General features: G+C 49.5%; 1 protein-coding gene across 1 annotated transcript; it reads left to right on the top strand.

Moving 5' to 3' along the window:
• Nucleotides 1–338: 338 nt before the first annotated feature.
• MOGAT2 (monoacylglycerol O-acyltransferase 2) lies at nucleotides 339–22,029 on the top strand. Its single transcript, XM_010366789.2, has 6 exons — nucleotides 339–429; nucleotides 2,445–2,623; nucleotides 18,022–18,226; nucleotides 18,546–18,720; nucleotides 19,371–19,570; nucleotides 21,875–22,029. Exons 1-6 carry the CDS (start codon nucleotides 339–341, stop codon nucleotides 22,027–22,029), a joined length of 1,005 nt encoding a protein of 334 aa, XP_010365091.2.
• Nucleotides 22,030–23,344: the final 1,315 nt, after the last annotated feature.

Below are 23,344 nucleotides of genomic sequence, written 5' to 3'. Positions count from 1 at the left end.
TTGGGGCTTCACCTGTCTAGTTATAGGAAAGACAAGATTTAAGTGATCAGGGAAAGGTAGACATGCAGATAAGGTGTTGCCTGAGAAGGCTGATAAAGGCTATACAACCCCTTCTCTTCCTCCTTCCTTAGCCAGACTCCAGCAGGTAGATTCAAAGGTTTCTTGTAGGATAGAAGTTCCTGCCTCAGCAGGGGCAAGGAGGCCTTGGGGCTGGGCTGGGCTGGGTGTGGCACTCTCCCTGCCAGCTTCCACAGCCTGGGGCAGGAACAAAAACCTGTGGGTGCCTCAGACCACAGCAGAGCTCACAGAACCTGTGGGAGTCAGGCTGACCCTCCGGCATGGTAGAGTTCGCGCCCTTGTTTGTGCCGTGGGAGCGCAGGCTGCAGACACTTGCTGTCCTACAGTTTGTCTTCTCCTTCTTGGCTCTGGGTAAGTTGGGCTGCACTGTGGGATGGGAGACCACCGCACTCAGGTGGGGCAGAGCAGCCACACCAGGTGCACACAGCACATTGATGGTGGGAAGACACTTATCCTAAAGGGGGCTTTGTTGCGCTCAGAGCCCCTGCCCAGAGAGAACTCCTGGGCCTGCCCAGAGGCTTCTTGGTGGTGGAGTGGGGTAGAAGTCACCATCTGCGGCTCTGGGCAGGTTACTTACTCTTCCTGGATTGCACTGTGGGTTCTCCTTTGGCACTTGGATGGAGACCAATCTGCAGGCTGCCAGGTGGTGTAGGAAAGCCTCTGCGTGGTGATGGGAGAGTTCTGGGCTCTGCAGCCTGCTGAGAGGAGGGATTTCCTTCTGTGCTCTCTGGGAGGAGGAAACGGGCTGGTAGTAGGGTAAGTGAGCGAAACAGGGAAAGAACAGGAGGGCGGGGAGAAAGTGCAGGCTGAGAGTGGACTGTGGAGTGGGCATGCTGGGTACCAGGAAACCCGGAGTCAGACTCAGCTGGGCAACTGACCAGTTGCATGACTTTAGCCAGCCCATGCCTGGCCTCTCCAAGCCTCGACTTCACCATCTGCAGATTGGGGACAACAATGCTGGCTTTACAGGGCTATTGTGAAGGAAATGAAGAAATGTGCTGACCTCTGCTCAGCACAGACCTGGCCTGGACCTTGGGCTGGGCTCACACTAGAGGGCATAAGCATGGCCCCTTACCCACCCCACCACTGATTTGTGGCCAGAGAGATCACCCTTGCCCAAACAACAGCTCTGCCGAAGGTAACATTTTCGAGGAGGGCCTGGATCTGTGGCTTGGGAAGGGAGAATGACCGGGAGCCTGTGGGATTTTTCCTTTCATCTGCTGGCACCAGACGGGGTAGGAACTGCTGCCTCCAGGGCTGGGGTTCTGCACACAGATGCCACTCTCCTGGCTGTTGAAATGTTGACACACTCTGAACACATTGGTCAGTAGCCATGTCTCTCTCTTTCTCTCTCCCTCTCTCTCTCACACACACACACATACACCCACACGTACTTCCTCAGAAACTCCCCCGCAATTCTGTAGCTAAAAAACTCCCTCTTGGCAAAGCAGGGCCTCCAGAACCCTGCCCTAGCATCCCTTCTGGTTGAGCTGTGTCTCTGTTCCAAGGGTTTTTAGACATTTTAGACATCCCTGTATACCCACTTTGCACAGATGAGCTAAACAATCAAGGATTTGCCTCCAGTAAGGGCTGAGAAACCATCAGTCAGAGGGGAATTCCACATGAGGCCTGGTCTTAGCCCTGATGCACCCCTGATTCTGGGGCGGCCAGGGCTGGCCTCTTCCTCCGTCCCTCCTTCTTTCAACAACAAACGTCACTGGTCACTGGAGTTCAGCAGGGTTTGGGAACACTGCGTAGTTCAGAGTGGCCACAGACATGAGGCGGGAGCAGGAGGGACAGGGCCAGCTCTGGGGCTCCTGGAGGCCAGGTTGAGCTGCTTGGACTGTGCCCGAAGTTATGGGGAAGTCAGGAAGGGCTTGAATAAGGAGAGGGACCTACCTGGATTTATCTCTGGGAAAATGGGGCAGAGGATGAACAGAAAGAGAGCAGGAAAGGGTCTCCCCTTGCTCTGAGATCCCAAAAGATGGAAACCAAAACAGTTTATCCAACCAGTTGTCCCCATTGATTGAGTACTTGGTAAGTACAGACAACTCTCCTGGGGAGAAGGGAGACAGGCAGGGGATGGAGTGAATTAGGTGGCCTGGTGCAGTGGGGGAAAGTGAGCTTTGGTGTTAGGCCTACCTAGGCTCAACGCATGCTCCCAGTGACACTGGGCTGGCCGCAGTCCCTCTCGAGTCCTTCCTCTCCTCCTTGAAGGCTCAGGAAGCTGCTGTCTTCCTCCTGGGGCCAAGGATTGGACAGGACAGTGCTGCTAGTGCCGGGCCTATGGACAGAGCTCAGTCTGAGCAATCTCACCTGCCTTCCTCTCAGATCCTGTCCCTGACAGCTCCTTCTTCTCTCCCCAGCCGAGATCTGCATTGTGGGCTTCATAGCCCTCCTGTTTACAAGATTCTGGCTCCTCACTGTCCTGTATGCGGCCTGGTGGTACCTGGACCGAGACAAGCCACGGCAGGGGGGCCGGCGCATCCAGGCCATCAGGTGCTGGACCATATGGAAGTACATGAAGGACTATTTCCCCATCTCGGTGAGTATTGAGGCTGGTTGGGGTGGGGGAGGGAGTTGGCTGGGGTATGGTCAGGGCCAGAGTGCCCACATCTTCATGGGAAAATATGGCCCTGCATGCATTGAGGAGGCTACTGGGCTGGGAGGTAGGAGCTAGGGCTTCTGCTACTATGTGACCTGGAGAAGAGTCCAGCTTCTCTCCAATCATGGTTTCGCATCTGCAGGGATGCGAGGCCAATACAGGGACTGATGAGTGTCCAGCGTTTGAAGGAGTTCTGCGGGGTATATGATGTAAGGCATGCCTATGTATCTTAAAGGCACAGACCCATGAGCAGCCCAGGCTTGGGAGTGAAGGTAATAAACTTACAGTTTCTAAGGACCATCTAACCTCACACTTAGCATTCACCAGAAGAGGAGGTTGACACCCAGAGAAAGAGGAAATGTCACCAATGTCACACAAGTTCTTTTACAGATTTCCAAGTGTGTACACTGACTGTGGGCAAAGGGACAGGTGAGAGAGCCCTGAATTGTTCTCAGATCCTACCCTGCCCCTAACTGGCATGTGGTGCATCTTTGGGCAAAGCTTTATCCTGTTCTGAGGCTCAGTCTCCCCATGTATCTAGTAAGTAATCTGATTCCTCCTCCTCTGCATGCCTTCAAATATCTGACTCTCCGACTCCTGTCACCTCGTGGTCATTGTGGACACTTGGCCCTGGACTTGAAGGTGTGTCCAGAGCAGAGCAGATCCCTGGATTTGAGTGAGCAGATCTTTCGGCCCCTTCAACGGAATCCCAGGCAATCTAAAGCCTTGATCTATGCAGCCAGACAGTGATGGTTTATTGGCCAGATGGGATAGGGTGGGGAAGGCAGCAGGGATGCAAAGAAGGGACAGGCAGGGGCAGTTGGCCCTCCTCTGGAAGCAGGAGAGAAGAAAGGGATAAGACATGGCCTGTGGAGACAGGCAGACTAGACTCTGATCCCAAGTCAGCCCCATACCATACCGGCTGTATGATCGTGGGCAAGTTAGTCTCTCTGAGCCTCAGTTTCCTCATATGTAAAATGGGGATAATGCCACATACCTCACTGGGTTGTGTAGATTCAATGAGACAAAGCAGGTAAAGCACTTTGTAGGTTTTTTTTTTTTTTGAGATGGAGTCTCGCTCTGGCTCTGTCACCCAGGCTGGAGTGCAGTGGCGCGATCTTGGCTCACTGCAACCTCTGCCTCCCAGGTTCAAGCAATTCTCCTGCCTCAGCCTCCCATGTAGCTGGGACTACAGATGCTGGCCACCATGCCTGGCTAATTCTTGTATTTTTAGTAGAGACGGAGTTTCACCATGTTGGTCAGGCTGGTCTCGAACTCCCAACCTTAGGTGATCCGCCCACCTCAGCCTCCCAAAGTGCTGGAATTACAGGCGTGAACCACCATACCCAGCTAGCACTTTGTAGGTTTTCAGTAAACAGGTAGCTAGTATTATTTTACCTTGGCAGTGGGACTCTGAGAAGGCGTGGTCGTGACTCGAGTCTGGAGAGGACTCTGAGAGTCCCGCTGCTCTGACCTCCATACCTATGTAACTTCTCCCACTCTGCCTGGGAAGCCTACTTCTTCCTGTCCCTCCAGAAACAAGGTCTCCAGCTTGCAAAGGGGGAAGGGTAGAGGAAACCAGTCCACCATAGTTAAGGAACTTGTCTGAATTATGGGAACGCAAGGTGGTTGGGATTCCTGCCTTGCTCCCTTCTGAGAGTCCTGGAGCCCAAGAAGAACTAGCAAAGGCTGAGCCACAACTGGAATGCAGGAGCCTCTAGCACCGCAGTGAGCAGGGCCTCCAGGGCAAAGGGCAAGGGGGGTGCTGGGCAGAGAGCGGGCAGTGGCTGGCAGAGACTGCCATGCTCACGAGGGGTGGTAGATGTGGAAAGGCAGAACATGGTCTAGCCTGGGGGGCTCAGGAGGGGGGCAGTCTCCACTGCCCCTCATATGTGTTTCCTGCAAGGCCCCCTCCAGGGTCTTGTCAGCAAAGAAACTTAGGGCTTGCTGAGTTCTGGGAGCAACCCATGGATGTGTCAGAGGCAGAGTCCTCATCCCCACCCCAGGACCTCTGCACTTTGAGATTCACCTCCCTTTCCTGCCTCTCCTCTCTCCAACCTGGCCTTCCTCTTCTGTGCCAGGAAGGTCAGAGTCTTCCTGGGAAAGTGTGCTGTGGCCAGCCTGGGGACGTGTGTGTGACATCAGGGACCAAGCCAAAGAAAACCTGAAGCAGGCTCTGGCCTCCTGGAGACCTTTGGAGGTTCTGGTCTCACTTCCCGCTCTTGAGCTGAATCCCAAGCCCACTGGGGGAAAAAAAGCAGCCTGAAAAGGCAAACACACAAGCACAGGCCCAGACACTTGCCACACGGTGAGTTCTGAGCCACAGCCTGACATCCAGCACAGCTAAAGCAGAAGGCAGGCCTGCAGAGGAGGCTGGGGAGGCCCTCAGGTCAGAGGGTGGAGGCCATTGGAGGCCATTCCGCAGGACTGGGACTGCTCACCTGAAAGTTCTCCCGGGGTGTCTTCAGCCAGCCCAAGGGCCTCAAAGGACAGCATGTGGCCCTCTGTGCACCTGGAGCCTTTCCAGTTGCAGGTCTGGCAGAAATGCTGAGGCAGCTCTGCGCCTACCCTATCAACGTCCTTCCTGCTCCTTCCTCAGCCAGGGGGCTCTTGAGGAGGATATCTCAATCTTAGTACTGTTAACACTGGTGGGACACAGGCCTCGATTTGCAGAAATTCTATGTGCACCGGTTTTTTTGTTTGTTTGTTTGTTTTGTTTTTGTTTTTTCGAGACGGAGTTTCACTTTTGTTGCCCAGTCTGGAATGCAGTGGCGTGATATCGGCTCACTGCAACCTCCACCTCCCAGGTTCAAGCGATTCTCTTGCCTCAGCATCCTGAGTAACTGGGATTACAGGCACCCGCCTCCACTCCTGGCTAATTTGTACTTTTTTAGTAGATACGGAGTTTCACCATGTTGACCAGGCTGGTCTCGAACTCCCGACCTCAGATGATCTGCCCGCCTCGGCCTCCCAAAGTGCTGGGATTACAGGCGTCAGCTACTGCGCCTGCTCCTGTCCACCGTTGTGTGTGTGTGTGTGTGTGTGTGTGTGTGTGTTTCCAGAATCCTTGCTCACCACAGGCCCTTTGCAGCACCATCTGCCGAAGGTGGCAATGCCACCGAGTGGCCAGCAGAGGGCGAGATGATGTTCATTTTGACTATGTTCCAAGCTGGGCCTGTTGGGTGGGGCTGTGGCCTGCAGACTCTCTTTCCATAGACCCTCCCACCCTTCCACACACCTTTACTGCCCAAGTCCTGAAGGGATCATGGGGTGAGCAGACAGTAGGGAGCCCCAGCTCTGCTGAGCTCCCCCACCATTCACAAACCTCTACGCTCCCCTGCCATATACATGTGGCCGTCCAGTGATTTCTGAGCTTTTATCAGTTCTTACTGTGTTTTTATGAACTAGCATCTGGTGATGGAATTTCAAGAAAAATTCAGAAACCGTTTCTGGGCCTCGGAACTTTCTAAAGTCACCGGTCAGCTTCCCACAGAGCTAGTTGTGGAGCGTCAGGCAATGTTTTGTGTAGGAGGAGCTGTTCCCACCTGATACTGAAGACCCACCCAGGCTCTGGGTTTCCCTGGCACTGAAGATTTTGTCATCTGGAGCAAACACGGTCTCTATGGGCCAAGGCCTTAGGCACCAAGGGCTATGACCAGGGCTGTGACCAGCTGTCAGGAAATGCTGCCTGCACCATGCCTGTCACTGACAGAGCCCGGCTTGGGGCAGCCTGCAGGCCACCTCCTTGACCCCACCCACACACACCTGTGACAAACCCTCAGGTCTTCTGCAGCCTGCCAGGCATCTCTAGGGCCTTAGTGCCTGACCTCCTACCCACCACCTCTCAGCACTGGGTCTCTTAACCCGAGTCACTGGGACTCAGGTGCCCAGCTTTCACCCAGGACAGAAATCCCAGCTTACACAATCTGGGATGCGTGCTTCCCCCTGAGATTGCCGCCTTGGTTATAGGAAGGCTCTGCCCGGGAGGTCTTCTCACATGGAGCTGGGGCGCATCTCCAGGACCCTCCCAGGAGTCCTACCCCTGCCATGGGCAGGGAGAGCTGGCACAGAGCACAGCGGTTCCCTTAGCCCCAGGGCTGCCTTGCAGGGACTGGGGGCCTCCCACCCTATTCTGGTCCACTGCACCCCACAGCCAGGTAGCTCTCCAGGTAGCTTTGTCCACCTGGGCACCAAATTTGGGGCTGTATTATTCTATGTTGTGGGGACTGTCTGCACCCCTGGCATCTACTCACTCAATACCAGTAGCACTATCCCTCCCTGTTGTGACAGCCAAAAGCATTTATAGACATTACCAAATGACTTCTGTTAGGGGAGGGGGAGGAGCTGGGGGCATACACTCGCCCCAGTGAAGAACCACTGCTCTAAGCCCTGGGCTCTGCCTCCTAAACTCCTCCAGCCTGATTTCTCCTCCCCTGGCCCTAAGCCCTGACCATACATATCTCTTTATCTTGGCTCTACTTCTGCCAATGCCCCCAGCAGTCCATCCACCACACTGTGGCTGGAATAATCCTCATAAAATGAGTGAAATACTGCAGTGACAGTGACTCCCATGGCTCTTAAAGTCTATTTTGCTGCAGCCTTCCAGTCCCTGCACCCCACCCACCCCTCACCTGCTTGTCCTCCCTTTGCCATCCGAGCTCTCTAGGCATGAGCTACGTCACTTGTGCTGGCGCTCTTACTTGGAGTGCACCCTCTTACCCCATGAATCCCCTTTTACTTAGGACTCCTACAGGGTAGCAGAGCCTCCTGGTTACACACACAGAACCAGGCTTCTGGGTTCAAACCCTGGCTCTAAGTCTATACTAGCTATATGACCTACAACTAGTTAATGAACCTTGTGTCTCCATCTCCTCATCTGCTAAGTGGGGGGGGGCAATGATACAATACTTCCCTCATACGGTTGACGGAGGGTGAGGCAAGTTGGTGTACGCAAGGTGCCTGGGGCCTGGTAGATACTGGGAGTGTTTACCAACTCTGGCACTCTTTCCAGCTCTCAGGGCTTGGCGCTTACTGTATTTCTTCAACAAGTGGGCAGGGAGAGTGCGCATGTTAGAATTGAGGGGATGTGTCCACGGGTATCAATGCGTGTCTGTGAAGTGAGTGTGTGACTATGGTGGGGCGAGAACCAGCTAATAACTTATCAACAGAGTGGACTGGGGAGGCCAAAACCCTACCCAGGGCCACAGGGAGTTACAGCCAGGGCCAAGGAGAATATCCAAGCCTTTCCATCCATCTGAGCTGGATGCGGGGAGACAGGGAAGCACCCTAGTCCACACACACACACACACACACATACACACAGAGCTAACCGCCTGAACCTGAAAGGGGATTTTTGAATTTTGATGTGTAACCAAATCCCCTAGGAAATCTGTCACAAATCAGATGCCCAGGGCCAGATCAGACCTACGGAATCACACCCTGCATGCCCAGCATTTTTAACCTGCCAATTAATCTAAGCACATAAATAGGCCATGAACAGGCTCTCCCACGCCAGGCCCTGGAGCAGTGCGAGGCAGGTTGTTGATGCAGGAGCCACTTTCTCCTGGGAGAAGGGAATCGAGAGAACCCTGGACCTTCCAAGTCTGACTAGCAAGTGAAAGGCCCCAAAGACAGTCTTGAGTGCCAAGATACTTCCCTGGGTCTGGAACAGAGGCTTCCTGGCTCATTTTGCGCGCTCTCTCTCTCTCTCTCTGTCTCTCTTTGATGCTTTCTGCAGGAGGTGGCAGAACTCAGAGCCGTCTGTGTGGCTCAGGGCAGGTCTCCACAGCTCAGTTTGCTGGACTGTCACATTGGGCCTATCATACTCCAGCCAGCCTCCCTAGGGCCAGATTGAACATTAAACAAGCTAACAGCATGGCTGCTTTGTGAACCATAAAGAATCTGTTAGGACAGTGGGCTCTTGAGGCTCTTCAGTTGACCTACGGCTGTGAGGGGGCACAAGATCGTTTGTGGAGAAATGGGAATGGACAGACACAGTAGAGACATAGCAGTCCCCCGCTGTCCTCCCTCCCACTCAACGTCCAGATGTCCACTCCCGGAGAGCCCTATGTGGTGCTGTGATCGTTTAGGCAGGGACTGAAGAGCGTCTTGGGGTTAAAAGTAGCGCCCCTGTAGCCCCTGCCAAAGAACTGAAAACATTTTCACACCAAGACTTGTACACAAGTGCTCGTGGCCACGTTATTTGTAATGGCCCAAGGGTGAAACCACTCAAATGTCCTTGACTAATGAATGGACATCCAAGATGTAGAATATCCATAAAATTGAATACTATACAGTCACAGCAAGGAATGAAGTACAGATACATACTACAACATAGATAAACCTCCAATCATGCTAAATGAAGGAAACCAGACGCAAATGCCACATATTGTATGATTCCATTTGCGTGAAATGTCTGGAACAGACAAATCCATAGAGACAGAAAGTAAATTTGTGGTTCCAGGGACTGGGGAGAGGGGGAGTGACTTCTAATGGGTATGAGTTTATTTTGGAGTGTTGAAAATGCTCTGGAATTAGATATTGATTGGTAACACAGCTTTTTATTTTTTTTTTATTTTTATTTTTATTTTTTATTATACTTTAAGTTCTAGGGTACATGTGCATAACGTGCAGGTTTGTTACATATGTATACTTATGCCATGTTGGTGTGCTGCACCCACCAACTCATCAGCACCCATCAATTCATCATTTATATCATGTATAACTCCCCAATGCAATCCCTCCCTCCTCCCCCCTCCCCATGATAGGCCCCAGTGTGTGATGATCCCCTTCCCGAGTCCAAGTGATCTCATTGTTCAGTTCCCACCTATGAGTGAGAACATGCGGTGTTTGGTTTTCTCTTCTTGTGATAGTTTGCTAAGAATGATGGTTTCCAGCTGCATCCATGTCCCTACAAAGGACGCAAACTCATCCTTTTTTATGGCTGCATAGTATTCCATGGTGTATATGTGCCACATTTTCTTAATCCAGTCTGTCACAGATGGACATTTGGGTTGATTCCAAGTCTTTGCTATTGTGAGTAGTGCCACAATAAACATACGTGTGCATGTGTCTTTGTAGTAGAATAATTTATAATCCTTTGGGTATATACCCAGTAGTGGGATGGCTGGGTCATAGGGTACATCTAGTTCTAGATCCTTGAGGAATTGCCATACTGTTTTCCATAATGGTTGAACTAGTTTACAATCCCACCAACAGTGTAAAAGCGTTCCTATTTCTCCACATCCTCTCCAACACCTGTTGTTTCCTGACTTCTTAATGATTGCCATTCTAACTGGTGTGAGATGGTATCTCATTGTGGTTTTGATTTGCATTTCTCTGATGGCGAGTGATGATGAGCATTTTTTCATGTGTCTGTTGGCTGTATGAATGTCTTCTTTTGAGAAATGCCTGTTCATATCCTTTCCCCACTTTTTGATGGGGTTGTTTGCTTTTTTCTTGTATATTTGTTTGAGTTCTTTGTAGATTCTGGATATTAGCCCTTTGTCAGATGAGTAGGTTGCAAAAATTTTCTCCCATTCTGTAGGTTGCCTGTTCACTCTGATGGTAGTTTCTTTTGCTGTGCAAAAGCTCTTTAGTTTAATTAGATCCCATTTGTCAATTTTGGCTTTTGCTGCTGTTGCTTTTGGTGTTTTAGACATGAAGTCCTTGCCCATGCCTATGTCCTGAATGGTACTACCTAGATTTTCTTCTAGGGTTTTTATGGTATTAGGTCTAACATTTAAGTCTCTAATCCATCTTGAATTAATCTTCGTATAAGGGGTAAGGAAAGGATCCAGTTTCAGCTTTCTACTTATGGCTAGCCAATTTTCCCAGCACCATTTATTAAATAGGGAATCCTTTCCCCATTTCTTGTTTCTCTCAGGTTTGTCAAAGATCAGATGGCTGTAGATGTGTGGTATTATTTCTGAGGACTCTGTTCTGTTCCATTGGTCTATATCTCTGTTTTGGTACCAGTACCATGCTGTTTTGGTTACTGTAGCCTTGTAGTATAGTTTGAAGTCAGGTAGCATGACACCTCCAGCTTTGTCCTTTTGACTTAGGATGGTCTTGGCAATGTGGGCTCTTTTTTGGTTCCATATGAACTTTAAAGCCGTTTTTTCCAATTCTGTGAAGAAACTCATTGGTAGCTTAATGGGGATGGCATTGAATCTATAAATAACCTTGGGCAGTATGGCCATTTTCACAATATTGATTCTTCCTATCCATGAGCATGGTATGTTCTTCCATTTGTTTGTGTCCTCTTTGATTTCACTGAGCAGTGGTTTGTAGTTCTCCTTGAAGAGGTCCTTTACATCCCTTGTAAGCTGGATTCCTAGGTATTTTATTCTCTTTGAAGCAATTGTGAATAGAAGTTCATTCCTGATTTGGCTCTCTGCTTGTCTGTTACTGGTGTATAAGAATGCTTGTGATTTTTGCACATTAATTTTGTATCCTGAGACTTTGCTGAAGTTGCTTATCAGCTTAAGGAGATTTTGGGCTGAGACAATGGGGTTTTCTAAATATACAATCATGTCATCTGCAAACAGGGACAATTTGACTTCTTCTTTTCCTAACTGGATACCCTTGATTTCTTTCTCTTGCCTGATTGCCCTAGCCAGAACTTCCAACACTATGTTGAATAGGAGTGGTGAGAGAGGGCATCCCTGTCTTGTGCCAGTTTTCAAAGGGAATTTTTCCAGTTTTTGCCCATTCAGAATGATATTAGCTGTGGGTTTGTCATAAATAGCTCTTATCATTTTGAGGTACGTTCCATCAATACCGAATTTATTGAGCGTTTTTAGCATGAAGGGCTGTTGAATTTTGTCAAAAGCCTTTTCTGCATCTATTGAGATAATCATGTGGTTCTTGTCTTTGGTTCTGTTTATATGCTGGATTACGTTTATTGATTTGCGAATGTTGAACCAGCCTTGCATTCCGGGGATGAAGCCCACTTGATCATGGTGGATAAGCTTTTTGATGTGCTGCTGAATCCGGTTTGCCAGTATTTTATTGAGAATTTTTGCATCGATGTTCATCAGGGATATTGGTCTAAAATTCTCTTTTTTTGTTGTGTCTCTGCCAGGCTTTGGTATCAGGATGATGTTGGCCTCATAAAATGAGTTAGGGAGGATTCCCTCTTTTTCTATTGATTGGAATAGTTTCAGAAGGAATGGTACCAGCTCCTCCTTGTACCTCTGGTAGAATTCAGCTGTGAATCCATCTGGTCCTGGACTTTTTTTGGTGGGTAGGCTATTAATTGTTGCCTCAATTTCATAGCCCGCTATTGGTCTATTCAGGGATTCAACTTCTTCCTGGTTTAGTCTTGGGAGAGTGTAAGTGTCCAGGAAATTATCCATTTCTTCTAGATTTTCTAGTTGATTTGCGTAGAGGTGTTTATAGTATTCTCTGATGGTTGTTTGTATTTCTGTGGGGTCGGTGGTGATATCCCCTTTATCATTTTTTATTGCGTCTATTTGATTCCTCTCTCTTTTCTTCCTTATTAGTCTTGCTAGCGGTCTGTCAATTTTGTTGATCTTTTCAAAAAACCAACTCCTGGATTCATTGATTTTTTGGAGGGTTTTTTGTGTCTCTATCTCCTTCAGTTCTGCTCTGATCTTAGTTATTTCTTGCCTTCTGCTAGCTTTTGAATGTGTTTGCTCTTGCCTCTCTAGTTCTTTTAATTGTGATGTTAGAGTGTCAATTTTAGATCTTTCCTGCTTTCTCTTGTGGGCATTTAGTGCTATAAATTTCCCTCTACACACTGCTTTAAATGTGTCCCAGAGATTCTGGTATGTTGTATCTTTGTTCTCATTGGTTTCAAAGAACATCTTTATTTCTGCTTTCATTTCTTTTTTTTTTTTTTTTTTTTTTTTTTTTTTTTTTTTTTTGAGACGGAGTCTCGCTCTGTCGCCCAGGCTGGAGTGCAGTGGCCGGATCTCAGCTCACTGCAAGCTCCGCCTCCCGGGTTCACGCCATTCTCCTGCCTCAGCCTCCCGAGTAGCTGGGACTACAGGCGCCCGCCAGGTCGCCCGGCTAGTTTTTTGTATTTTTAGTAGAGACGGGGTTTCACCATGTTAGCCAGGATGGTCTCGATCTCCTGACCTCGTGATCCGCCCGTCTCGGCCTCCCAAAGTGCTGGGATTACAGGCTTGAGCCACCGCGCCCGGCCTCTGCTTTCATTTCGTTATGTACCCAGTAGTCATTCAGGAGCAGGTTGTTCAGTTTCCATGTAGTTGAGCGGTTTTGATTGAGTTTCTTAGTCCTGAGTTCTAGTTTGATTGCACTGTGGTCTGAGAGACAGTTTGTTATAATTTCTGTTCTTTTACATTTGCTGAGGAGTGCTTTACTTCCAATTATGTGGTCAATTTTGGAATAAGCGCGATGTGGTGCTGAGAAGAATGTATATTCTGTTGATTTGGGGTGGAGAGTTCTATAGATGTCTATTAGGTCCGCTTGGTGCAGAGATGAGTTCAATTCCTGGATATCCTTGTTAACTTTCTGTCTCGTTGATCTGTCTAATGTTGACAGTGGAGTGTTGAAGTCTCCCATTATTATTGTATGGGAGTCTAAGTCTCTTTGTAAGTCTCTAAGGACTTGCTTTATGAATCTGGGTGCTCCTGTATTGGGTGCATATATATTTAGGAGAGTTAGCTCTTCCTGTTGAATTGATCCCTTTACCATTATGTAATGGCCTTCTTTGTCTCTTTTGATCTTGGATGGTTTAAAGTCTGTTTTATCAGAGACTAGGATTGCAACCCCTGCTTTTTTTTGTTCTCCATTTGCTTGGTAGATCTTCCTCCATCCCTTTATTTTGAGCCTATGTATGTCTCTGCATGTGAGATGGGTCTCCTGAATACAGCAGACTGATGGGTCTTGACTCTTTATCCAGTTTGCCAGTCTGTGTCTTTTAATTGGAGCATTTAGTCCATTTACATTTAAGGTTAATATTGTTATGTGTGAACTTGATCCTGTCATTATGATATTAACTGGTTATTTTGCTCGTTAGTTGATCCAGTTTCTTCCTAGCCTCGATGGTCTTTACATTTTGGCATGTTTTTGCAATGGCTGGTACCGGTTGTTCCTTTCCATGTTTAGGGCTTCCTTCAGGGTCTCTTGTAAGGCAGGCCTGGTGGTGACAAAATCTCTAAGCATTTGTTTATCTGTAAAGGATTTTATTTCTCCTTCACTTATGAAACTTAGTTTGGCTGGATATGAAATTCTGGGTTGAAAATTCTTTTCTTTAAGAACGTTGAATATTGGCCCCCACTCTCTTCTGGCTTGTAGAGTTTCTGCCGAGAGATCTGCTGTTAGTCTGATGGGCTTCCCTTTGTGGGTAACCCGACCTTTCTCTCTGGCTGCCCTTAAGATTTTTTCCTTCATTTCAACTTTGGTGAATCTGGCAATTATGTGTCTTGGAGTTGCTCTTCTGGAGGAGTATCTTTGTGGCGTTCTCTGTATTTCCTGAATTTGAATGTTGGCCTGCCCTACTAGGTTGGGGAAGTTCTCCTGGATGATATCCTGAAGAGTGTTTTCCAACTTGGTTCCATTTTCCCCCTCACTTTCAGGCACCCCAATCAGACGTAGATTTGGTCTTTTTACATAATCCCATACTTCTTGCAGGCTTTGTCCATTTCTTTTTCTTCTTTTTTCTTTTGGTTTCTCTTCTCGCTTCATTTCATTCATTTGATCCTCAATCGCTGATACTCTTTCTTCCAGTTGATCGAGTCGGTTACTGAAGCTTGTGCATTTGTCACGTATTTCTCGTGTCATGGTTTTCATCTCTGTCATTTCGTTTATGATCTTCTCTGCATTAATTAGTCTAGCTGTCAATTCTTCCACTCTTTTTTCAAGATTTTTAGTTTCTTTGCGCTGGGTACGTAATTTCTCCTTTAGCTCTGAGAAGTTTGATGGACTGAAGCCTTCTTCTCTCATCTCGTCAAAGTCATTCTCTGACCAGCTTTGATCCGTTGCTGGCGATGGGCTGCGCTCCTTTGCAGGGGGAGATGCGCTCTTATTTTTTGAATTTCCAGCTTTTCTGCCCTGCTTCTTCCCCATCTTTGTGGTTTTATCTGTCTCTGGTCTTTGATGATGGTGACGTACTGATGGGGTTTTGGTATAGGTGTCCTTCCTGTTTGATAGTTTTCCTTCTGACAGTCAGAAGGACTGTCTGTTGGTCTGTTGGAGATTGCTTGAGGTCCACTCCAGATCCTGTTTGCCTGGGTATCAGCAGCAGAGGTTGCCGAAGATAGAATATTGCTGAACAGCTAGTGTACCTGTCTGATTCTTCCTTTGGAAGTTTCCTCTCAGGGGTGTACTCCACCCTGTGAGGTGTGGGGTGTCAGACTGCCCCTAGTGGGGGATGTCTCCCAGTGAGGCTACTCAGGGGTCAGGGACCCACCTGAGCAGGCAGTCTGTCCGTTTTCAGATCTCAACCTCCGCGTTGGGAGATCCACGACTCTCCCCAAAGCTGACAGACAGAGTTGTTCGCGTCTGCACCCGCCCCCGCTGCTTCCCCTGTTGGTCTTCAGCTGTGCGCTGTCCCCAGAGGTGGAGACTACAGAGACAGGCAGTCTTCCTTGAGCTGCTGTGAGCTCCACCCAGTTCGAGCTTCCCAGCAGCTTTGTTTACCTACTTAAGCCTCAGCAATGGCGGGCGCCCCTCCCCCAGCCTCGCTGCTGCCTTGCGGATAGATCGCCGCAGACTGCTGTGTTAGCAGTGAGGGAGGCTCCATGGGCGTGGGACCCTCCCGGCCAGGTGTGGGATATATTCTCCTGGTGTGCCTGTCTGCTTAAAGCGCAGTATTGGGGTGGGAGTTACCCGATTTTCCAGGTGTTGTGTGTCTCAGTTCCCCTGGCTAGGAAAACGGATTCCCTTCCCCCTTGCACTTCCAGGTGAGGCGATGCCTCGCCCTGCTTCAGCTCTCGCTGGTCAGGCTGCAGCAGCTGACCAGCACCAATTGTCCGGCACTCCCTAGTGAGATGACCCCAGTACCTCAGTTGAAAATGCAGAAATCACCGGTCTTCTGTGTCGCTCGCGCTGGGAGTTGGAGACTGGAGCTGTTCCTATTCGGCCATCTTGCTCCGCCCCCCCCCTTTTTTTTTTTAAGACAGGATCTTGGCCAGGTGTGGTGGCTCACACCTGTGATCCCAGCACTTTGGGAGGCTGAGGGGGATGGATCATTTGAGGTCAAGAGCTCAAAACCAGCCTGGCCAACATGGTGAAACCCCACCTCCACTAAAAATACAAAAATGAGCCTGGCGGTAGTGGTGCACACCTGTAATCCCAGGTACTCAGGAGGCTGAGGCAGGAGGATCGCTTAAGCCTGGGAGGCAGAAGTTGCAGTGAGCCGAGATTGTGCCACTGTACTCGCGTCTGGGCGACAGAGTAAGACCCTATCTCAAAAAAAAGAAAGAAAAACAGGATCTCTTTCTGTAATCCAGGCTGGAGTGCAGCGGTGCTATCATAACTCACTGCAGCCTCATTCCTGAGCTCAAGCAATCCTCCCGCCTCAGCCTCCCAAGTAGCTTGGACTACAGGCATGTACCACCACAACTTTAAAAAAAATGTTTGTAGAGATGGAGTCTCACTGTGTTGCCAGGCTGCTAAGATTAGAGGTGTGAGCCACCACACCTATCCCATACCTTTTAAATATACTGAAACCCTGAATTTCATACTTAAAATGGATACGTTTTATGGTATATAAATCATATCAACCAAAAGCGATAGCAACCCCCAGAGCCTAGTAACCTGGCTATGCCCTTCTCCAGGCCCCACTGCCTGCTGCACACCCAGCCTGCCAGGGCATGCACCCAGGCAGGATTTTCCCCAGACAGCCATCCATCTTCGTTTAGTCATACTCCTTTCACCTAACAGAACTGAGGGAGGGAGACAGACCACAGCACTTCATAAGTCTCCTCTCTTCTTTGTTTACCCCCTTCAACCCAGTAGCAACCCTGCCAGGGAGGCGTTGTCAGTGTCCTGTGGGACAGAAATAATTAAGCCACAGAGGGGACAGGGGCCTGACAACCGTCATGTGATGAGCCAGCAGCAGAACCTGGGTCTCCTGACTCAAGGTTCTTTTTCTCACTAGTGGAACCCCGGTAACATGCCAGGATAGGATTGGGGTCAGGGAGCCTTCCTTCTGAGGCTGCACCATCCTCATCCATTGGGCTTATTCCTTCCTTCCTTCATGCCATACCCTTTCCAGAGCATCTCCTCTGTTCCAGGCCTGCACTGGGGACATAGATGCATCAGACACATGGTCTGTAATCTTCACAGGGATGTTGTGATAGATTTGGGTCCAGGGGACAGATGAAAGAGGTTAGCATAGAAAGATACCAATAGAGACCACATCTAGGGAGGTGCAGACCACACCTCAGTATCCAAGTGCCTGCACTGTGGGAGGGCCTGTGTCTAGGTCACTGAGCCAGTATTAGTACATGTATCTATGTGCACGTATCCAATTGCATGCTCTGTGGGACCACAATAGATAAAGTGCATGTAGATGCCCATTCTAATATTGGCTCAGTGACCTAGACACAGGCCCTTCCACTCACCAGGGTGTTTCTCTATGCACAAATGCTTTTCTTTCTTTTTTTTTTTTTTTTTGAGATGGAGTTTTTTGCTCTTGTTGTCCAGGCTGGAGTGCAGTGGCACGATCTCGGTTCACTGCAACCTCCGCCTCCCAAGTTCAAGTGATTCTCCTGTCTCAGCCTCCTGAGTAGCTGTGATTACAGGCGCCTGCCACTACACCTAGCTAATTTTTGGTATTTTTATTAGAGGTGGGGTTTCACCATGTTGGCCAGGCTGGTCTCAAACTTCTGACCTCGGGTGATCCACCCGCCTTGGCCTCCCAAAGTGCTGAGATTACAGGCATGAGCCACCACGCCTGGCCGGAACATTATTTTTCTTAAAATGGGGCTATTTCAGCATGGTGACACCCCTGTGTAGCCTCTTGATGCCTTCATGGTATATCCTGTACAGGTGGTGTTGGTATAAGCAATTCCAGTCACCATCATGCCTGAGTTTCTCAGTAGCCCTAGGAGGTAGTAGGGACAGGGCCAAATACTGTATTGCCACTTTATAAATGAGGAGTCTGTAAGAGAAGGAAGCAATTTGTCCCAAGCCAGCATCAACTCTGTGGCACAGCCAGCACCATGGTATCTCCAGGTGCTGTCACACACCATATCTGAATCTTCATAAGAACCCAGGGTGGTCAGACATATGGATGAAGACCTGGAGGCTCAGGGGGGTTTCCCAAGGTCACACCAGTGAGGGGAAGAGTCAGGGTTGGAACACAGGCCCTGCCCTGGCTCAGTAGGTTGCTGTCCCTGCAGCTGGTCAAGACTGCTGAGCTGGACCCCTCTCGGAACTACATTGCGGGCTTCCACCCCCATGGAGTCCTAGCAGCCGGAGCCTTTGCCAACCTGTGCACTGAGAGCACAGGCTTCTCTTCGATCTTCCCCGGTATCCGCCCCCATCTGATGATGCTGACCTTGTGGTTCCGGGCTCCCTTCTTCAGAGATTACATCATGTCTGCAGGTGAGTGTTTCCACCCCTGAGCAGCTCAGGAAGGTAACAAATTTTCAGGAGGGTTGCCAACAGTTCTGTACTTCTTCCAAGGGCGTGTGCAGTAGGAGAAGGAGGCTGGGCCCAAAGAAGCACTTCCTACAGCACCATGCTGGGTGCTAAGTCCATCAGGGGGTTGGGAAGAGGGAGAGGACTCAGGGAGCTCCTAGCTGGAATGGGGTGCAGTGGGGGCAACCCCAGGCCTTGCTGGTGATCTCTTTCATGGGCTACATGTGCTTTCATAGCCCTTGCTCCCTCACCCCATACCTGACCCACCTTTCTCTTTCCGCAGGGTTGGTCACATCAGAAAAGGAGAGCGCTGCTCACATTCTGAACAGGAAGGGTGGCGGAAACTTGCTGGGCATCATTGTAGGGGGTGCCCAGGAGGCCCTGGATGCCAGGCCTGGATCCTTCACGCTGTTACTGCGGAACCGAAAGGGCTTCATCAGGCTCGCCCTGACACACGGGTATCAAGCCTCTGGGAAGAGCACTCTGGTTTCAGTTGGCGATTGGCAAGGATTTTATTTTGGTGGGAAAAGGGCAGAGATGAAGGTAGATTCTATTTTGGTAGAGATTTTCAGTCCATTCACAATGAAGATTATATTTTGGTGTCTCTCGCCCAAATACCTAGAAAAGTTTCCACAAGGGAGACTCAGTAATCTAAGAAACTAGGTGGCAATGAACATATTCCACAAAACTGGCACTTGACCTGAGACCTATGGTATCTAGAAGAGTGATATTTGGGGTATATTTCCGAGCTCTTCTCCCTACTTGAGGTGAAGCATCCTTGAGAAACATGAGCCAGCTGAGGTGGGAGAGATTTTTCTGGGAAAAACAATGCAGATTTTTATATCTGGGAGGACTGGACTGTCTGAAGCATGCTGGTCTACCTCTCATGGTGCAACTGGGAAGTTGTGGCCCTGCAAGGGACCTACCCAAGGTCAGAGAATGGGGCTGTGAAGGTCTGGGAGATAACCCAGGCCTCCACTTCCAGCCCAGGTGGCTGACCTCTGCTCCATTTCTTGGTCACAGAGTCCCTGCAGGAAGCTAAAGGGCCTTTCAGCTTGTGCCTTCTCTGGGGCCTCTCACATGCCCTCTTTCCTCTATTTGTCTCCAGGGCACCCCTGGTGCCGATCTTCTCCTTCGGGGAGAATGACCTATTTGACCAGATTCCCAACTCTTCTGGCTCCTGGTTGCGCTGTATCCAGAATCAGTTGCAGAAGATCATGGGCATCTCCCTCCCACTCTTTCATGGCCGTGGTGTCTTCCAGTACAACTTTGGTTTAATACCCTACCGCCGGCCCATCACCACTGTGGGTAAGTCCAGGACCAGGCTGGGAGGGAGGAGGCTATGTTGTGCGCTGCAAGGGGACGTGGAGATGGGCCAGCTTTATTCCCGCCCTAATGGGGCTCACATTCTAGACTGGGAAACATACACACGCAAGCAGATAGAATAGAAGACAGTCTGGGATAGGAACTGTAGCAGAGGTGCCAAGAGCAATAGTTGCGACTAGTTGCTGAGCATCTGCTGTGTGCCAGGCACTACGCTAGCTGCCCTACATGAAGCAACTCAGCTTATTCTAACAACCTTCAAGGCAGAAAGCCTGGAGTGCAATGGCACAATCTTGGCTCACTGCAACCTCTGCCTCCTGGGTTCAAGAAATTCTCATGCCTCAACCTCCCGAGTAGCTGGGACTACAGTTGCTCACCACAAAACTCAGCTAATTTTTGTATTTTTAGTAGAGACAAGGTTTCACCATGTTGACCAGGCTGGTCTCAAACTCCTGACCTCAAGTGATCCGCCTGCCTCAGCCTCCCAAAGTGCTGGAATTAAAGGCATGGGCCATTGCGCCTGGCCATACCTTCAAGACAGGAGTTACTATACCCTCATTGATGTAAACTGGGGCTCAGAGAAGTTAAGTATCTTCCAAAATATCACACTGTTTTTGTATAACAAAGTTGGGGTTTTTATTAGGATCATTCTGACTTTTTACAATGCCAGAAAAGGTGGGTTTAATTCTTTTTTTTTTTTTTTTTTTTTTTTTTTTGAGACAGAGTCCTGCTCTGTTGCCCAGGCTGGAGTGCAGTGGCATGAGCTCAGCTCACTGCAACCTCCATCTCCCGGGTTCAAGCGATTCTCCCGCCTCAACCTCCAGAGTAGCTGAGATTACAGGTGCATGCCACCACGCCTGGGTAATTTTTGTATTTTTAGTAGAGATAGGGTTTCACCATGTTGGCCAGGCTCGTCTGGAACTCCTGACCTAAAGTGATCCCCCAGGCTCAGCCTCCCAAAGTACTGGGATTACAGGCATGAGCCACCATGCCCGGCCTCTGAAAGACTTTATAGGGAGAAGTCCATTTATCTCATCTCCATCCATCCACTTGCTAATTGAGCAGACTTGGTAAACCCCTACATCATGACCCGCCCTGTGTTGTGTGGCAATATTTTCAAGAATTTTAATACTTCTGCTGCCTCCAGAACTATTGCCAGAAGAGAGGACAGAGGACCTGCCTTCTCAGCCAGGCAGAACCAGAGAAAGAGATGAGTTAGGTCCATCCTGATTCCTCCCTGGGGTAAGAGATCCACTGCAAGTCAGCATGGAGGGGTAGAGGGGAAAGAAGAGCTGCCTGGGCTATGAACTCACCCCATCTTAGAAATATAGCCGCTTCCAATCATGGCATCTTGGACTCCCCAGATCATATAGCCTGAAGGTGAAGGGCACACCCCCAGGGTCTAAAACCTGGCAGTGGTTCTTCCTGGCTATGTGACCTTGAACAAGTCAGGTAACCTCTCTGGGCCTCATTGACTCATCTGTCAAATAGGAATAATGACAGTTTTTTATACCCATAGGATAAAAGGGAGTATTTCATGTAAAGCACCTAATACATTGCCTGACACATTGAAATCCAGCCATTGGCTGGTCGCGGTGGCTCACACTTGTAATCCCTGCACTTTAGGAGACTGAGGAGGGCAGATCACGAGGTCAGGAATTCAAGACCAGCCTGGCCAACATGGCGAAACCCTATCTGTACTAAAAATACAAAAATTAGCTGGGCATGGTGGTGCATGCCTGTAATCCCAGCTATTCGGAAGGCTGAGGCAGGAGAATTGCTTGAACCAGGACCCGGGAGGTAGAGGTTGCAGTGAGCAGAGATTGTGGCACTGCACTCCAGCGTGGGCTACAGAGTGAGACTCTGCAGGAAGGAAGGAAGGAAGGAAGGAAAGAAAGAAAGAAAGAAGAAAGAAAGAAAGAAAGAAAGAAAGAAAGAAAGAAAGAAAGAAAGAAAGAAAGAAGAAGGAAGGAAGGAAGGAAGGAAGGAAGGAAGGAAGGAAGGAAGGAAGGAAGGAAGGAAGGAAGGAAGGAAGGAGGAAGGAAAGAAAGAAAGGGAGAAAGAGAGGAAGAGAGGAAGAGAGAAAGGGAGAAAGAAAAGAAATCCAGCCATTGTTATTGTATCAGAATCTTGGAGTTGCCCTAATGTCTTAAAATTCGTTACCTGAGATTAGGGTTGGAAGGAATGGCAGTAAGAGCACTTTTCTGCAGGGATGAACCGTGGGGATGGGCACCTGCCCCAAGGGCCCCTTCCCTACCCTAAGCCACTGTACACCTCTATGCCTTGCAGTGGGGAAGCCCATCGAGGTACAGAAGACGCTGCATCCCTCGGAGGAGGAGGTGAACCAGCTGCACCAGCGCTATATCAAAGAGCTGTGCAACCTCTTCGAGGCCCACAAACTTAAGTTCAACATTCCTGCTGACCAACACTTGGAGTTCTGCTGAGCCCAAAGGGCAGGGCCAACATTAGGGAGCCCAGCAGGAGGTGCTGTGCTCTAAGAAGACTTCCTGGAGGTGTTTGTTGAACATATCTGCAGAGCCTTCCCAGACTCCTGCAAATCCAACCCATGTCAGGCTGTAAGTCAGAGCGGGCAATGCAGAAGAGGAGACCAGATTCTGGCACTGCAGTCTGCACTTCTGCTACAAGACCTCTGCAAGCCTCCTGCTCCTTGGCTTCTGTCTGCTCAATGAAATGGGAGAAAGGACTGGAGGAGAATGTTTTCTGAGGTCTCTGGTCTCTGTTGTAATGTCACTCAAACATTATAAAAGGAGGCCGGGCGCGGTGGCTCAAGCCTGTAATCCCAGCACTTTGGGAGGCCGAGACGGGTGGATCACGAGGTCAGGAGATCGAGACCATCCTGGCTAACACGGTGAAACCCAGTCTCTACTAAAAAATACAAAAAACTAGCCGGGCGAGGTGGCGGGCGCCTGTAGTCCCAGCTACTCGGGAGGCTGAGGCAGGAGAATGGCGTAAACCCAGGAGGCGGAGCTTGCAGTGAGCTGAGGTCCGGCCACTGCACTCCAGCCCGGGCGACAGACCAAGACTCCGTCTCAAAAAAAAAAAAAAAAACAAAAAAACCATTATAAAAGGAAATGCAGGGGAACAAAGAGAACAGCAAGGTTTTTATTCCTCTGACCTTGAGTGACAGCACAAAAGAAGCCACCAGCTCCAGTCCCTTCTCCTACAAGACCCGTCATCTTGCACCCTGGATGTCCCAGGTCCTCCCTCTCCATGCTGGAGAGGAGGGGTGGCCAGCAAACCCCTGCCCTCACCCTAGGTAGCTTCAAGCTTCTGGGTTCTCTGGGTGATGGAGTGGCCGCCAGAAGCACACGGAAGGTGGATAGGGAGGACTGTGCTCTGTTACCAACTGGCTGTATGACTGTGGGCAGGCCTCTTTTCTCTCCTTCTGTGCCTCAGTTTTCCCACTGACTCTGAGTCTCAGCTCTGACATTACATAGGCTGAGAGCTCCATAAGGCACCTCTTATTCACCCTTTGTAACTTAAGCCCCTGACCTTGGCATAAAAAAGGAGGCTCCAAAAATGTCAGCTCAATAAATGAGAGAATTATATTTTAGCATGCTTCTCTTTCTTTCTACCCCCAACCAAGAGGGCTGGTCAAAGCCTTACCCTTGATCCCCCAGCGTGGCCCTGGGGCCCTGTCTCACCTTCCCAGAAGCTGGATGAGACTGAGCCAGAGAAGACCATGCTGATCACTTCTTCCTGATGCATCAACCCTAAGCTTACCACCTCTGCCCCCAT

The sequence above is a fragment of the Rhinopithecus roxellana genome, chromosome 15 (assembly GCF_007565055.1).
Source record: "Rhinopithecus roxellana isolate Shanxi Qingling chromosome 15, ASM756505v1, whole genome shotgun sequence".
In the NCBI taxonomy this organism is placed as follows: Eukaryota; Metazoa; Chordata; class Mammalia; order Primates; family Cercopithecidae; genus Rhinopithecus; species Rhinopithecus roxellana.
Note: the sequence above shows the minus strand (reverse complement) of the source record. Positions and strands in the feature narration are given on the sequence as shown.